Source organism: Protopterus annectens, chromosome 2.part0, assembly GCF_019279795.1.
Source record: "Protopterus annectens isolate FY-2018-M chromosome 2.part0, PAN1.0, whole genome shotgun sequence".
Taxonomy (NCBI): Eukaryota; Metazoa; Chordata; order Ceratodontiformes; family Protopteridae; genus Protopterus; species Protopterus annectens.
Window position 1 is genome coordinate 1,567,911,072 of NC_056728.1, and position 16,365 is coordinate 1,567,927,436.

A 16,365-nucleotide genomic window follows, 5' to 3' on the forward strand; every position below is an offset into this window, starting at 1 on the left:
GCATGTCCAGTATTACCACATTTCTTACATTTTAAATCACATTTCTTTGCCTCATGTCCTGTTTTTCCACATCTAAAACATTTCCTTTTATTACATTCATTAACTAAATGATCATCTTTTCCACAGGAAAAAAAAAGTTTTAGGATGCCCCAGCATTTTACAAAACCTCTATTACCATTCACATAACACTTGTTATATGTACAACATTATTTTCCATTTTTAAAATAATCACACATTACCATCCCCCAGTCCTCTTTCATCATAATGTTTTGTGTCCATAACACCTTTACATACAGTCAGTAAATGCATTTTCAATTCTATAGTATCAACTTCTGTTCTAATCGTACCATTATCCTTTTTTTAGTTTGTCTAAAAAAGATTGTATGACAAGGATACAAGTTCTTTTTGTTTTGTTTGTACTATTCGAAAAAAAATTTCCATAAACTGGCCAAATAAATCACAAAACGTTTTCTTATGAATTAGTATGAAAACTCATCTCCTTTGCAGTAACACCTAATGGTGCTATTAAGGAGTCCCAGACATACCTGTCTAGTCCTTTTTCTTTTTTACTGCTAATCAGTATAGTATATTTTCTCTTTACCTCCTTCACTTCTTTCTTTCTGCCTTCTCCTTCCACAGTGTGTGCATACATCTTCCCTTCTGGTTCTTTTTCACTTCCATCTTCTTCTATCCTTTCTTTTATTTCACTCCACAATACTATGTTATTCTCCTGTTCACTTTGATTGATCATCAGTTCCAAATAATCATCCTACAAACCTCTCCATTTCTTCCTCAAACAGCTTCTTTCAGAATACATCCTCCAATTCTACCTCTCTCATCTGATAAAACACTCCACTCCATCACCTCTTTCTCCTCCGATATAAACATTTTCTCCACTTTCCGCTCACTAATTTCCATCTCAGGTAGCGATTCTACCAACTCCATACTCCAATACATTCTCAGCATGGTTTGCATTCACCATGACTCCTGTCTCTTTGAGCAGTCTAAGTGCCTGGAATGGAAATAGGAAGACAGATGAGTCGCACTGAAATGTGTCACCTTACGCAAAAAAACAGTAAGGGACGCTCCCAGATGCCTTGGCCACATTTCCTCTAGTAGTATAAATAACACCTCACTTAAAGAAACCTAGTGGAACTAACCTGGTCAACAAAGAACAAACAAATAAATGTAAACTGGAACATGACTACATATGTTACCTATGGTCTATGTACTTGTATAAAACTCTTACCTACTGGCTTAAACTTCTTGCTTGAACAATGTAGCCATTTTCCCCCGTTTATACTCTGCCTATGTAGGGTTCCTCTGCTATCTTAGCCAAAGTATCCTGCATGGCTAACAGGTAGGGTTTTCTGATGGGTAAGTGTTTCATTAGCTGTATTATTTATGGCTGGGGCTATATTTTGATGGATTTTACCATGAAAGGCTATACTGCCAAGGTGCCTATTTGTACTTAACTGCATGATTTGCAATTAATCACACACCTTTTTTTTTTTTTTTGCTTTTTGTTAAGTAATTTTGTGTAACCCAAAGTAATGCAGTATTTATTTTTTAGCTTTCAAAACATAAGGAAGCTTAATCATTTATCCATCTTTTTGCAAGTGAGGGTTTTCTACAGGCCAGATAAATCCACGTACCCAGAAAAGAAGTCTTCTAGTAGAGTCTCTATGGACTGAAAGAAATAATTCTCACCTAAAGAACTCTGACTGGACAGGAGAAAGCACACACCTATCTCATATATTTTCTCCCTTTATAATAACTGTCATTCACTCCATAATTACAAAAATTGCTCAGTTCTTGCCTTACCTTAAACCTAACTCCCCCTCCTGAACATTATTTTATATGTATGGTTCCCACAAATGTAATTTATTTGTATGCAGTTTTCTCCTTCCCTTTGCTAAAGATCCCACTACCAGCTCATTTATCTCTCACAATAATCAGTTCTAGTTTGTTTAGATTTTGATTTCCACTGTCAAGTAATTTTTTTAACAGCCAATACTATGTCTAGGCAATTCAGACTGTGTGTGCCAGCTCAAAAGAACTATTTCCTTAGTTACAGACATTTGCTCCCCCAATATTTCTGACAGAGTGGGATTTTGGCATAATGGTTAAGGTGTTTACCATACACACATAAGGTGCAAGGTTTAATTCTCACATGGGGTAATTGGCTAGACTGAAAATGGCCTACAAGGGCAGTTGCCTTGTACTAATCTATGAACCTATGAGAGTGCAGTAGGAAGTTTTAAAATATGCCAACTCATTACACTCCCAAAAAAGATATTCCCAGTTACCTTTCTCTCTTTCCCATCACCCCTCCATCATTCACTGACTGCCTAAGAAATAAATCTTTGAAGTCTACTTGTGGTATAAGAATATGTATGTAAACACTTCCAAGCAAAAATAATAAACCTTCTGGACTTTGTTGTATGTCCTTCCATTGCTCCTTTATCAACTGCTTTTCCAATCTATCCTCCAAATACTAACCTCCTCAGATTGATTTTTAATGGTCATCATGCAATCTTTTACATGCCCTACTAATAACACATTTTTGCAGCTTCTGTTCTAGACTAGACAAAAAACTCTAGCAGAGAGTAGGATTCCCCTATTCATTTCTCTTTACTTAGACGGATATTAACCCTAGTAGGAAAGGTAGTCTCTAATCTACAGTCCAAATTTCTGCTTGGCCTCATCCCACTTTATTACCTTTCCCTTTTTAGTTATTTGCTACCAGTACTTTAGCTCCTTTGGTAATTTTCTCCAGTAAATTCCACCCCCCTTCCTGCCCATTTTCTGTATCCCTACTTGCAGTCATCCCTATTGGCAAAAATCTCCTTTTTCCATTCCCATACCATCTTGGTTATTACAATACTTTCTGCAACTTTATGAATATATGTTGTATGGTGGTGGTTGTTCTCCTTTAGGATATGCATCCAAAATCCAACTCTTTCTTGAATTAAAGATCCCCCTTTCATCATCACTTTCCACTTTAATTTATAACCTTCTGCTTTTGTACTATGTATACGAGCATTAACTCATTCAAACCTATAGCTCCCTTTTGTATACTTTCAGTTAATACCCATAGCTCCTAATGGCATCCAGATCTATGTTAGATATGACTTTTTAACTAAGTGACTTACCAACTTATATTACGCTGAAATAGAAAGGGCAAGTATTTATGTATAGAATGACACTACGACTGTTAATCTAGGAAGTCCTGCAGTAGAAAAGCCTCGATTAGCTTATGCTTTTTAAGCTGATTTTTCAGAAAATGCTCTGGAATGCAAGGATGTGTGCAAGCGGTAAAAGGTGCAACATTCTACACCACATAGGTGTTAATGAGTTTGCATAGTTTTAAAATATCCATACAAGACAGGAAATACAAAACCAACTTGTTCTATGGGAAGGATCAACTTACACCACTTAAGTCTCTCCCACCCAATAAATTCCTTTAACTTGATAATCATTGTCCATAACTTCTCTGGCCAATAAAAATATGTTGGACCTGTTCATAAAACAAAAGCGATTTAAAAATTTTCAGTGACCCATAAAGAAAACTTCAGTTGCTTGGTTTTTGCAGTTTTTCTTTAGTCTCCTCCCACATATCCACAGCTGCTATAACAATCTTTTTTTTAATCCATATACCTAAAAACTTCATCTTATTGTGTCTCAGTAAATAGGAGTACTGCTGAACCAATTTGTGTGAGGTATATAGTTTACTGTTGTGCCATTTGCTTTATCTTCATTAATGTTATATACTGAAAAGACTTGAAACTACCTCAAAATGTTCCACAACACCAAAATGCCCTTTTATGGATTTATCAAGTATAAAATAATATAATTTGCAAATAAAGCCAACCTTTCTTGATTACTTCCACCTCAGCCTGTTTTGCATGAAAAATATATTTCATCCTCCAGTAAAAAATATTCTGACGACAGCTGGATATAGCAGCTTGAATATCACACCTGCCTCGACAGTCCCTGATTGCTGTGTTAAATTTGCTTCTTCTCTGCCTAGTGTACAGTGAATAATTTTCCATGTGCAAATGGTTGTCTCCAATTTATAATACTTTTCATTTCTGCCACAACTTTTTATGGATCAATTCTTTATGCTGGTATGATTGCATCTTTACTAATAAAGGTCTTAGCTCCTTTCTGGGGGCCAGGTTTGGAGCATACACACAACGTGCCCTCTCAGTTAACAAATTTTACTGAGGAACACCAGTCCAGTTGCTTACATGGACCATCATAAAAGTAATAATGTCTGTTCCTTTCAGTTTCTCTAGCACGGCAGAAATTTCTCAGGTTTCCTCTGTGTGCGCTGTCTTCTAGTTCTACTGTTTTCTGAATCAGCTCTTCTTGAGAAAGCTCAATCTCAGCCAGACTTTTTTTCATTTTAACTTCTGAGCTTTGCAGTTTTTTTAGGTCATCTGAACAGCTAGTTACAGACTTTTGTTATACGAGCTGTTGTAGTCCTTCAGTGTTTTGTTTATTTTAAGTACTCTGAGTGGATTAGATTTTTTTACTCTGAATTACTAAAGCCGTCTCATGTACTAAAGCTTAAACTTGAAATGCTTTTGCTGAACAGCTGCAGGATTTACCCAGTCAGTTCTCTCTTCTCCTTCTGTGGTTGATTTCATCTTAGGTTTCCCAAATTTCTTCTTTACTGGCATTTAGGCAGTGTAATTAATAGCTAGTGATTGAATGTACTGGGCTATTTTTAACAGTTTCTGTTTTCACACCGAGAGAGCTTAACTGAACCTGTTTATCAGTGTGCAGTGATTTTGGAAGTATCTCTTTCCTCACTACAAGCACATTTAAAGAGTTTTGTATCGGTGTTGTACCTACAGACTCAAGTCAGTCCAGGTAAGTACTGCTTTAAGATCCTTGTTTAAACGCAGAACCTCTGACAACATTAATAATGCTCTAAGCAAAGGATTTACAGTCAAAGAAAAACTTATGTATGTCAAAAACAATTAGATGCCAAAACGGTGGTAATACAATGAAAAATTATCAGAGAATCACCAGTTTCCCCTTGACCCATCATGTTCTTACAGGATATCAACATATACAGTGACACAGGGGTTACTGTTTTGGTGGCACCAATATCATGATGGAGTAGTGTCCCTGTAAATAACTACTTTGTAATTAGTACCTTTGCCAGAAATACTGGCAGATTTTCTTTTCTTTCTTAATTTTTTTTTTTTTTTTTGGGAGAGGTCCGAGAATCCTCCTCCGCAAGGTTTAGATAACCTTTCCTTTTATCCTCTTTCTGTGCCACTATGCTATGACAAACAATGGAGAAACAAAGAAAAACAGTCTTATACCCAGAAACCTGTAAAAAGATTGGCTATAGCTTACCATAATTACATTCTGATATTAAAGATCTGACTGAAGCACTATGAAAAAAATGATAAATGTGTGCACAGTACTATGCTGAAAAAACACTGATGCTGAAATACCAAGAAGAAATGCAGCCTTTTTATTGCTCTCTCAATAACTTACCGGGATTATATACAATGCATTCATGAGAGAAGTAGAACATTTCATACTGAATAAGAGACTACAATTTTAGAACTCTGATTGGGATGAACAGAAAGGGAGGTTGTATAAATGATATATGTTACAAATTGCTGCTACAGTGAACCCCCCGAAGATTTCAGGAGGGGGCGTGGGCTAGTGCAAAAGGGACATGCCCTTTCAAGCATGTATCTAAGTGAGAAATCAGTTGAGCCACATCACCTAAAAAGGAATTCCAACTTCTTGAATCACTGTTAGAGACACCGAGATATTGTGGGGACTGTTAACAGGTAGTATTTTAAAGCAGTGAATGTGTATGCCATTGTAAAAGCAGACTGCGATTTCACCTACATAAACTGTAGAGAAAGATTGGTGAAGGGTCCTGACATCAACTGCATATAACTACACATATGCTGCATGGAGTGAGATCCCTGCTTAAAGAAGAAAAAAAAACGTTCTGCAGAAATCTGCAACAAAGATTGTACATACATGCATTTCCTACCAATATTAATACACCATAGTGAATAGAGATAAATCTAAATTATAATAATTTTAAAATGCCATTTTTGTATTACTCCTTGATCATGTGAAGTGTTTAAAACTCCATCAAGGGCAAAACAGAAATGCAAACTATAAATACTTTTACTACAAATGTAACACAACATTTTCAGGTCTCAACAGTCAAAATATAAAAGCAAACTATAATGCAAAATTGGAAAGAAACTTGCCTATTAAAATACTACTGAGGTAAACAGGTTGGATGAAATGACTCAGCAGGGCACCTTGAACACCAAGAACCTCCCATCGGGTGAGCTTGTCACTTGCTGACATACTGCAAACATTATCAACTTGAGCAGGACAACAAACAGTAGGATAAACTTTGCCTCCAATGACAACATGAAGGCCCACATCCTGGTTTGCCTCAAATGCAGATAAAGAATGTGGTTTCAGACACCTAATGAGAAAACAAATGAAACAAACATAAATAACCATGGTAAAAAAAAAAAAAATTATGTACTTGCCATAACAACAGGTCCTTGTTGCTCCTGTGCATCTGTCTTAAAAAGAAGTTATGTCCTTACCATAACGTTCCATGTGGAGTGTTCATCTCTCCTTTGTTCTTACACACGGATTCAGAGCCGATCCTCGGCTCCGAGTTGGCCGCATCGCAAAGCTCTGAATCTCAGAGAAGCTAGAGACCAGCCCATATCCCACAATCCTCCCTGCCATTACTTAGATCTAGTTTGCAAACAAACCAGACCAAAAATCCAACACCTCCGGTGCAAGAACTATACACTCTCTCAGGCATTCAAAGACACTCTCTCACCATAGCAATAACTAAGGGTAGAAACATATACCCCATGATACACGGGACCATATACCCCGGAAGGGGTTAAGACAAGTCGATCAGAATCTAATCCTACCAGTTCTTCCAAAACACGTGTGGAGGGGAAGGGAGGGAATGTAAGAACAAAGGCGAGATGAACACTCCACATGGAACGTTATGGTAAGGACATAACTTCTCTATGTGAGTGTGTTCAATCTCGCCGTTTGTTCTTACACATGGGTAGCGTCCCTAGCTCCGTCACCCCGAGTGACTTATGGAAGAACGTTCCTAAGCACAGTGGAACCAAAAGATGTCCTGTCTTCGGAGACTCTGTCCACTCTATAATGAGTGATGAAAGTATGTGGCTTAGACCACGTGGCTGCTGCACAAATAGTGTCCAAAGGCAAGCGAGCTGCATGAGCCAAGGAAGTGGAGACGGATCTGGTAGAATGGGCCTTAGGTTTGGTGAGTAAGGACTGATTTGATTTAGAGCATACAAAGGCTATACAATCAGCAAGCCATTTAGATAATGTACGTTTAGTAATTGCCATGCCCTTTTTATTGTCTGCAAACGTGACGAAGAGCTGATCTGTCTTCCTGTAAGCTTTGGTCCTATCTAAATAAAATCTTAATTGCCTGTGAACATCCAACTTGTGCAGCATATACTCCAATTTGTTAGTATGGTTCTTGAAAAAGGTAGGGAGTTCTATAGATTGGTTAATATTCGTAACTGAACATACCTTTGGAAGGAAAGATGGATTTGTACGCAAAGAGACTCTATCTGGATGAAATATCAAGTAAAGTGGTCTGACCGATAATGCTTGCAACTCTGACACTCTACAAGCTGAAGTCACAGCGGCGAGGAACAGTGTCTTCCACGATAAGAACTTAAAGAGGCAGGACGAAGCAGGTTCAAAGGGTGGCAACATGAGTTGCGACAGTAACAAATTCAAGCTCCATGGAAAGAAAGGTTTTCTGACAGGCGGTCTAAGATGAAAGGTTCCTTTCATAAAGGCCTTACAAAGTCTGTGAGGCATAATGGGAGAACCTTCCTCACCAATATGGAAGTTCGATATGGCCGCCAACTGTACTCTTAGTGTGGAAGTAGAAGCTCCTTCGTGAAAGAGGATAGATAAGAATTCCAAAACTTTATGTAGAGGAGCTACCAGGGGGTCTAAGTGTTGGCTAGAAACCCAGTACACAAAGTGTTTCCACTTACTCCTGTAGAGTTTAGTAGTGGAAGCTTTATGAGAAGCAACCAGAATATGTTGAACTGCCGGGGAAAGTAGATCAGACCTGGCTAGGCAGGGAAGCGGAGCAGCAAAGCTGCTAGTTTGAGGGACTGAAGAGACGGGTGAGGAACTCCCGACAAATGGGTCAGTAGATCTGGGACTGGGTCCAGAATCCACGGTTCCTCTATTTGATAGGCTCGAAGAAAGTGGAACCATATCTGCCAAGGCCAGAATGGAGCTACGAGTATTATTGTCCTTTCCAGGTTCCTGGCTTTCTGTAGAAATCTGGGAATCAAGGGAGTAGGTGAAAATGCGTATAGGAGACCCGGGGGCCAATTGTGTATCAGTGCATCCCTGGGGACATCCCCCAGAGGGGGTAGAAGAGCAAAGTAGCTTCTGCATTTTGCATTCAACGGGGAAGCAAATAGATCGCAGCAAGGCTGGCCCCATTTGCGGAAGATCTTTTCCTCCGTCTGTGGATTGAGGGACCACTTGTGAGGTAACAGGATGGCTCTGCTCAACCTGTCCGCAATGAGGTTGGATGACCCTGGGATGTGCATTGCTATCAGAAAGCGACCCGTGGACTCTGCCCACTGCCAAATTCTCATGGCCAATTTGCATAGCGGGTAAGACCTGGTTCCCCCTTGCTTGTTTATGTACCAGACCACAGACATGTTGTCCGTCTGAACTGCTACTGTTCCTAGAAGTAAGAGAGCTTGGAAGTGTTGCAATGCCAGGAACACCGCCCTCAGCTCCAGAACATTTATGTGTAGAGTGTACTCCAAGTTGGACCATTCCCCTTGGACTGTTCTTCCCTGAAAAAGGCCCCCCACCCTATCAGGGAAGCGTCCGTGGTTATTGTGGCCGTTGGACTGGGTAGAACAAACGGATGACCCATAGTGAGGTTCTGATTGTACACCCACCATGAGAGGTCCGGTCTGCAAGAGTCTGTTATCAGAATCTCGTGCGCTAGGGGTAAGTGTTGGAACGACCACTGCGCGAAGAGCAGCCATTGTAGGATCCTCATGTGTAATCTTCCCATAGGAACTGCGATTAGTGACGCTGCCATTAGTCCCAAAACTTTCAACACCAGTTTGGCCGGGGCTTTCTTGCTCTCTAGTAGAAGAAGAAAAGTACAGTTTTGTACCTACCATAAATGTAGATGTTCGAGGATCCACATTGCTGCAGTCATAACCTGTGGGTATTCCGCTGTCCTCGGTCGGCCCGAATACCAAAGTGTTAGGCTGGCGTCGGTCATAGTCGCTCAGATCTGACGTCAGTACGCAGTGGTACTAAAGCGCATGACCGACGCCATATCCTCAGTCTTTCTTGCCCCAGATGTCAGAAGGCCTAAAAAGGAAAGGCCATAGCCAAACATAGAAAATACCCAACCACCAATTACAGAAAAAATAATCACCCCAAAAACAACACAGCCACCCTAAGCTACAGAGGGGAAGGCGGGAGGGTAAGTGGACTGCAGCAATGTGGATCCTCGAACATCTACATTTATGGTAGGTACAAAACTGTACTATGTTCTTCGTCTCACATTGCTGCAGTCATAACCTGTGGGTAGAATCCCAAAGCAAAGGTAAGGGAGGTTGGCCAAATCAAAAGCACTAGGAGCTGCTAACATGCCCTGTAAAACTGCAGTGGCAAACCCAGCCCTAGAGTTGGAATAAAGAGGAGATGGTAATGTTTAGTAAAGTATGCACTGAACTCCAAGTAGCTGCCTCCAAAATATCTTTAGTAGCTACTCCCTTAAAAAGCAGTAGAAGTGGCAGTAGCCCCAGTGGAATGAGGTCTAATCCCAGCGGAACCTCTTTACCATGATGAGAATAACAAAAAGCAATACAATGTCTAATCCACTTAGAAATGGTTTGCTTTGAAACAGGTTTTCCTTGTGAACCCAAGGCAAAAGAAATGAATAACTGTTGAGACTGCCTGAACCCCTTAGTTCTGTTCAAATAATAACGTAACTGCCTGTGAATATCCAAAGAATGCAAAATTTTTTCCCCTTTATTTTGGGGATCAGCATAAAAAGTAGGCAAATGGATAGATTGATTCAAGGCCACATCAGAAACAACTTTAGGCATAAAAGTAGGGTTAGTACGCAACGATACCCTATCCTTATGAAATATTAGGAAGGGTTCAACTGCCATTAGAGCCTGTAATTAAGATACCCTCCTAGCAGACGTGATGGCCAACAAAAAAGCAGTCTTCTAAGACAAAAACTTCAACTCAGATGTAGCTGCAGGTTTGAAAGGAGGTAAAGTCAGCTTTTCCAACACAAAATTGAGATCCCAGGAAGGAGTAAAAGCTCTACGTGGGGGTCTTATATTCTTTGCCCCTCTAAGAAATTGCTTAAACAAAGGATGAGAAAATAATGGTGGGTCACAGTCATAGTGAGCAGAAATGGCTGCAGCATGAACTTTCACGGAGGAGAAAGACAAACCCTTGTCTAATAATTCTGTAAGGTACTGTAGTGTAACACTCAAATTAGGTCGTGAAACATCAAAGCTCTTTGCTGTGCTCCAAAGAAAAAATCTCCTCCATTTATCAGCATAAACCTTTCTTGTACTAGGCCTGGCTTCCAAAATGACATTTAAAACTTGCTGAGGAAGCTGCGACCCCCCCAGGGTCTAAAACAGAATATGCCAGGCTGTCAGATGCAGGGACTGTATCCTGACATTGAGGAAATGATTGTTTGCCTGAGACAAAAGGTGTGGAATTGTTGGCAAAGGCCAAGGAGGCTCCCGAACTAAACTCCTCAGCAACGGGTACCAGTGCTGACGTGGCCAATCTGGAGCTATAAGGATCATGCAAGGCTTGTCCTGTCTGACCTTCAAGAGCACCTTGGGAAGGAGAGGCAGAGGAGGAAAGGCATAGACGTGAAGGTTGTTCCAACTGAAAGATAGAGCATCCACTTTCCAAGCTTCTGGGTGAAACATCTTTGTGCAAAATTTTGGCAGTTGGAAATTTTGTGGGGATGCGAACAGATCTATGTCTGGAGTTCCCCAAGCCACAGTCAACTGTTGAAATACATGAGGATCCAATTTCCATTCGTGGGGATCCACCAGCTGTCTGCTCAAAACATCTGCTAAGGAGTTCTGTGCTCCTGGCAGAAACCGTGCCTGAAGAGTGAGGTGCAAACTCAGAGCAGTCTCCCACAAAATCATAGCTTGTCTGCAAAGAGGGTACGAATGGGTTCCCCCCTGCTTGTTGATGTACCACATGACTGTTGTGTTGTCTGTTTGAATCAACACCTGTCCCTGTTGAAGTAGATCCTTGAAAGCCATCAGAGCAAATTGGACTGCTAACATCTCTTTCATGTTGATATGCAAATGCTGTAGTCTGGGAGGCCACGTGTCTTGAACCCATCTCCCATTGAAATGTGCTCCCCAGGCCATGTCCGAGGCATCTGTCGTTAGGATCTGACTCGCCTCTGGTCGGGTCAAAGAGAGTCCCTTGTTTAGGTGACATTCCTGAGCCCACCACAAAACTTCCCTCTGGATGCAAGGTATTATCTGAATGACAGTGTCCAAATCGTGGCAGTGTTGAGTCCATACACTTTTGAGATACCATTGTAGCTTCCTCATATGAAGTTTGGCATTGGGAAGTACCAGAATACAAGATGCCATGAACCCCAAGGCTTGAAGGACTGTCCTTGCAGTCAGCCTGGACAGAAGGGATAATCTCTGAAAGTATAGGGGAAGATTTCTTTGTTTGTCCGGGGTCAGAAAAGCCATCTGAGAGGCTATATTCAGTCTCACACCCAGAAAGCACAAGTCCTGAGAGGGTACTAGACTGGACTTTGTTTCGTTCACAGAATACCCTAGGCACCTTAACACTGCCATTACATACTGTAGATGCTGAAGTATCGTGACTTTGTCTTGAGCAAGAATCAGGCAATCGTCCAGATAAGGATAAATTTGTATTCCTCTTAGTCTTAAGAAGGCTATCACAGGAGCCAGGACCTTTGTGAACACCCTGGGCGCAGTAGATAAGCCAAAGGGCAATGCAGAGAACTGATAATGAAAAGTACCAGCCAAAACGCAGGAACCTCCTGCAGCTGGGCCTGATAGGAATGTGAAGATAAGCCTCTTTGAGATCCAGAGTTACCATCCAGTGATCTTTGCCTAGCAGAGGCAGAAGTTGCTGTAAAGTTAACATCTTGAATTTTGGGATGTCCAGGTATGTATTGAGAATAGACAAATCCAGAATTGGCCTCCAAGTGTTCCCCTTTTTTGGCACCAGGAACAGGCGAGAATAAAATCCTAGGCCTACTTCTGACGGAGGTACCACCTGAATAGCCCCCATTTTTAAAAGTAAAGAAATCTGTTTGTGAGCCTCCAGCTTTTGCTGAGGAGGTACATCCGGCATACCTTTGAAAGGAGGCAAGGTGTGAAAGTAAAACTTGTAGCCTCGATCTATAACGTCCAACACCCATTTGTCCTGGGTGACCAAAAGCCAATTTTGCTTGAAAAGTGCCAACTTTCCTCCTAGAGGAGCTGCCAGACAGGAGGAATCTGGCAGCTGGAGATACAGGTCATTGGGTCTGTTTACGAAAATGCTGACCCCTGCCCTCACCAGAAGATTGTGCAGGCGAACTCCACGTCCTAGGTCTGAAAGAACCCTGAGCATGAGCTCTGTCCCTACCACGTCTAGATCTGCCTTTAGACTGGTAATCAGAAGAAGGATATGCCCATCCTTTTGCAGGCCAATTTCTGCTAAACTTAGGAGGCTGCACTTGTAAAAATTCCTTAACTGTCTGCATGGACTTAGCTTTGTCCTCCATTTTCTTCAAAACCGACTCCACAGGAGAACCAAAAAAAACTTCAGATTGGAGGGGAGCATCCAAAATTCGAGCTTTAACATGCTCTGACAAATTCTGATCCTTAAGCCAGGCGTGCCTACGAATAACTGAACCAGTGGCAGCCACCCTGGAAGAAGCCTGAAGAGCATCAAAACCACACTGCAAGGAATGCTTACCTACCTGATCAGAGGCATGAACTAAATCCTGCAATTCCTTACACTCTATACCCTCAGCCAAAGCATCTACCTTAGATTTCAACTGACTTAACAGAAAATTCTGGTACTTCAGCATATGAAACTGGCAATTCAAGGCCCTCATAGCTAGTGTGGAGGAGGTATACACTTTTTTACCCCACCTATCCAAAGCTCTAGAATCTTTATCCAGAGGAACTGGATTCTTTACTACGGAAGCTCTGACACCCTTAGGTCCCTGGCTAATAGTTTCTGGGTCAGCTCTAGGACTCTTATATAAATATTTATGAGCCTCTGGAACTCTGTAATACCTGTCTGGCTTGACAGGGGCCGGAGGTAAAGAATCAGGATTAAGGGAAGCCTCAGAAAAAACATCCTGAACAACATCCAAAACAGGAGGAATGGCCAAGGGCCTATGCTGTGGTAAAAACAAAAATTCCCTAAGCCTCTTACGAGAATCGGAGAAATCCTGACCTTCCCACTTAAAATGCTTCCTCATGGAATGCAGGGTTTCAGAAAAAGAAAAATCCTCTGGCGAAGAAGCAGAAGGACAGGAGTCCTCTGCATCCGAATCAGAATAGGGAGTGTAATCCTGAATGTCCTCAGCTGAAGACTCAGAGTAATCTGAGGAATGCTCCAAACCCTCCACCTCTGTCTCCACCCTAGGCCTCTTATCTGGAGGGGGCATAGAACCTCTGATTAAAGTAATCAAATCCTCTGCCATTTTCAGCATATGTTTTTTAGGAACAGAGCCTGCAGAACTAGGGCTGACGCCTGTGCCAGAAAGACCAGGCCTAGCTTTAGAAGGTGCTTTAGTGACAGAAGTAGAAGGCCTAACAACCTTATGTGAGGAAGGAACTACAGAAACTTGAGAGGCCCCTTCGGCCTGACCTGACTCCTGAGAGGCCAAATCCTGTAATATTAAAGGCTCCCCCTGAGACTCAGCTGAAACCTCGGCTGGATCCACAGATTCTACCGTAGTTTCCAAAGAACCGGCGTCCGCAACGGACGACTCATCCTGCTTAGACTGTAACGATTTATCTTTCCGCTTCTTAGCGGTAGCGGGCGTCGGAGGATCCGACGGCATGTTGTAGCTGCACCGCTTACCAAAAACAAGCCTAGCACAATCTAACCTGCGTTTAATGGTGCGCTTATTAAATCTAGCGCAAAAGCGACACCCGACTACGTTGTGCTCAGGCCCCAAGCAAGGAATACAGAGAGAGTGGTAGTCCCTATGAGGTATCTGTTTCCCCACAAGAAATACAATTATTAACTTTTTCTGACATCCGGATTTAACTGAGGCAAGAAAAGACAAAAATATTCCCCAACGGGGTACTTAGCCCAACTTGGTCTTCGGTCTGAAACTCAGAATACGAAAATTTCAGGACGCCGAACGGCACTTGCAAACGCTGCTTCTGCTTCGGACCATGCGGCAAGAAAGACTGAGGATATGGCGTCGGTCATGCGCTTTAGTACCACTGCGTACTGACGTCAGATCTGAGCGACTATGACCGACGCCAGCCTAACACTTTGGTATTCGGGCCGACCGAGGACAGCGGACTACCCACAGGTTATGACTGCAGCAATGTGAGACGAAGAACATCTGCTGTTTGAGGGTTGACGCCCTTATTGGAGGGAGCTTTAGCAGTGTTAATCGTGTCTGCTCCGATGAATGAAATACGCTGTGAGGGCGATAAGCAAGACTTTTCGAAGTTTATCGAAATCTCTAGGTGGGAACAAAGGTCGACTGTGTAGTCTCTGGCTTGCAAGAGGCAACGCTCGGTGGTGGCAGTGAGGAGCCAGTCGTCCAGATAGGGAAACACCTGGAATCCTTGTCGTCTCAAGTGAGACGCAACTACTGCCATCCATTTGGTGAATACCCTGGGGGCTGAGGCGAGTCCAAAGGGCAGAGCTCGAAACTGAAAGTGACTGGCTCCCAGCTGAAAGTGCAGGTGATCTCTGGACGGTCTGGCCATTTTGATGTGGTAGTACGCGTCTTTGAGATCTATAGAGCACATCCAATCGTCCTTCTGTAAGAATGGAAGGATCGATTGAAGCGTGACCATCCGGAACTTTTCCTTCTTCACGAAGGTGTTGAGATTGCTGAGATCTAAGATCAGTCTCCAGTCCCCTGTCTTCTTTGGAACTAAAAAGAACCTTGAGTAAGTTCCGGATCCTCTTTGGTCCGCCGGGACTGGTTGGATGACTCTGTTTTCGAGCAGCTTTGAAATTTCTACAGCTGCTGGGCTTCGCAGACGGGGTGGCACATCTGGAAACCTTCTTTGTAGAGGTGGAGATGATGTGAAGGGGATTTTGTATCCTCTGGTTATAATGCTTTTTACCCAGGAATCCGAAGTAATATTTAGCCAGGCCAGTGGGTATAAAGCCAAGCGACCCCCAACTGCCTCCAGAGCAGGACAGCCGGGCCTCCCTTCAGGAGTGCTGGAAAGGCTTCCCAGGGACGGAATCCCTATCGCCTTGGTTATGCGGACCCCCCCCCCTCTGCCGCCGGGCGGCGTCTTCCATTTCTACCCCCCCCTCTGCCTCTGGAGGGGGTATCACTCTGTGTGGCTTGGAAAGATCCCTGATTCTTACGGAACCACATTTTCCCGCCTCGTTGCCCTTTGGGTACGGTCTAGTAGGAGCGGAAAAACGGACCCCGACAGAGACAGGGTCTTTCCCTCTTGCTCACACAGAGTCAGAGTCTCCTTAACCTTGGGCCCAAAGAGTGTGGCACCATCAAAAGGGGAGGGGCATTGGCAAAGGAAGACTTGAAGGCTTCCGCAAAAGAGCACAGCCGCATCCAGGATTGTCTTCGAAGAGCAATCGCTGAAGCTGTAGCTCTACTCGATCCTTCGGCTGCATACGAGATGAGCCTCATGGATGAGTTTACTATGGAGGTAAGGGTGTTAAGCTGTGCTATTACCTTATCTGAAACAGCAGCATCTGTGTTACCCTGGAGGGTATCTGTCAGCTCCATGATGAGATCCCTCTGCAGACATGTGAAATGAGTCAAATAGTTTAGCGAACGCATGGAAAAAGTCGCTGAACTAAAAATGCGCTTCCCATATCTGTCCATAGTCCTAGAGTCCTTATTAGGAGGATGAACAGATGAGGAAGACTCCGACATCTCCTTTTTCGTGGCTGCCGCCACCACCATAGCGTCGACCGGAACTCCCTTGGTGAGATAAGTTTTATCCTGGGGGACGGTGATAAACTTGTTTGGTTTCCTAGGGAATGGTTCCACTGTGTCAGGTGCCTCCCACG

General features: G+C 42.7%; 1 protein-coding gene across 6 annotated transcripts in view; it reads right to left on the reverse strand.

The window, feature by feature from the left end:
* ADAD1 (adenosine deaminase domain containing 1) overlaps nucleotides 1-16,365 on the reverse strand; it is a 2,301,686-nt gene that overhangs the window by 686,343 nt on the left and 1,598,978 nt on the right. For all 6 annotated transcript variants that reach the window (XM_044061675.1, XM_044061674.1, XM_044061678.1 and 3 more), the window contains one exon: nucleotides 6,264-6,490. In XM_044061675.1, coding sequence (XP_043917610.1) covers nucleotides 6,264-6,490 — 227 coding nt within the window. The remainder of the gene's footprint in view (nucleotides 1-6,263; nucleotides 6,491-16,365) is intronic.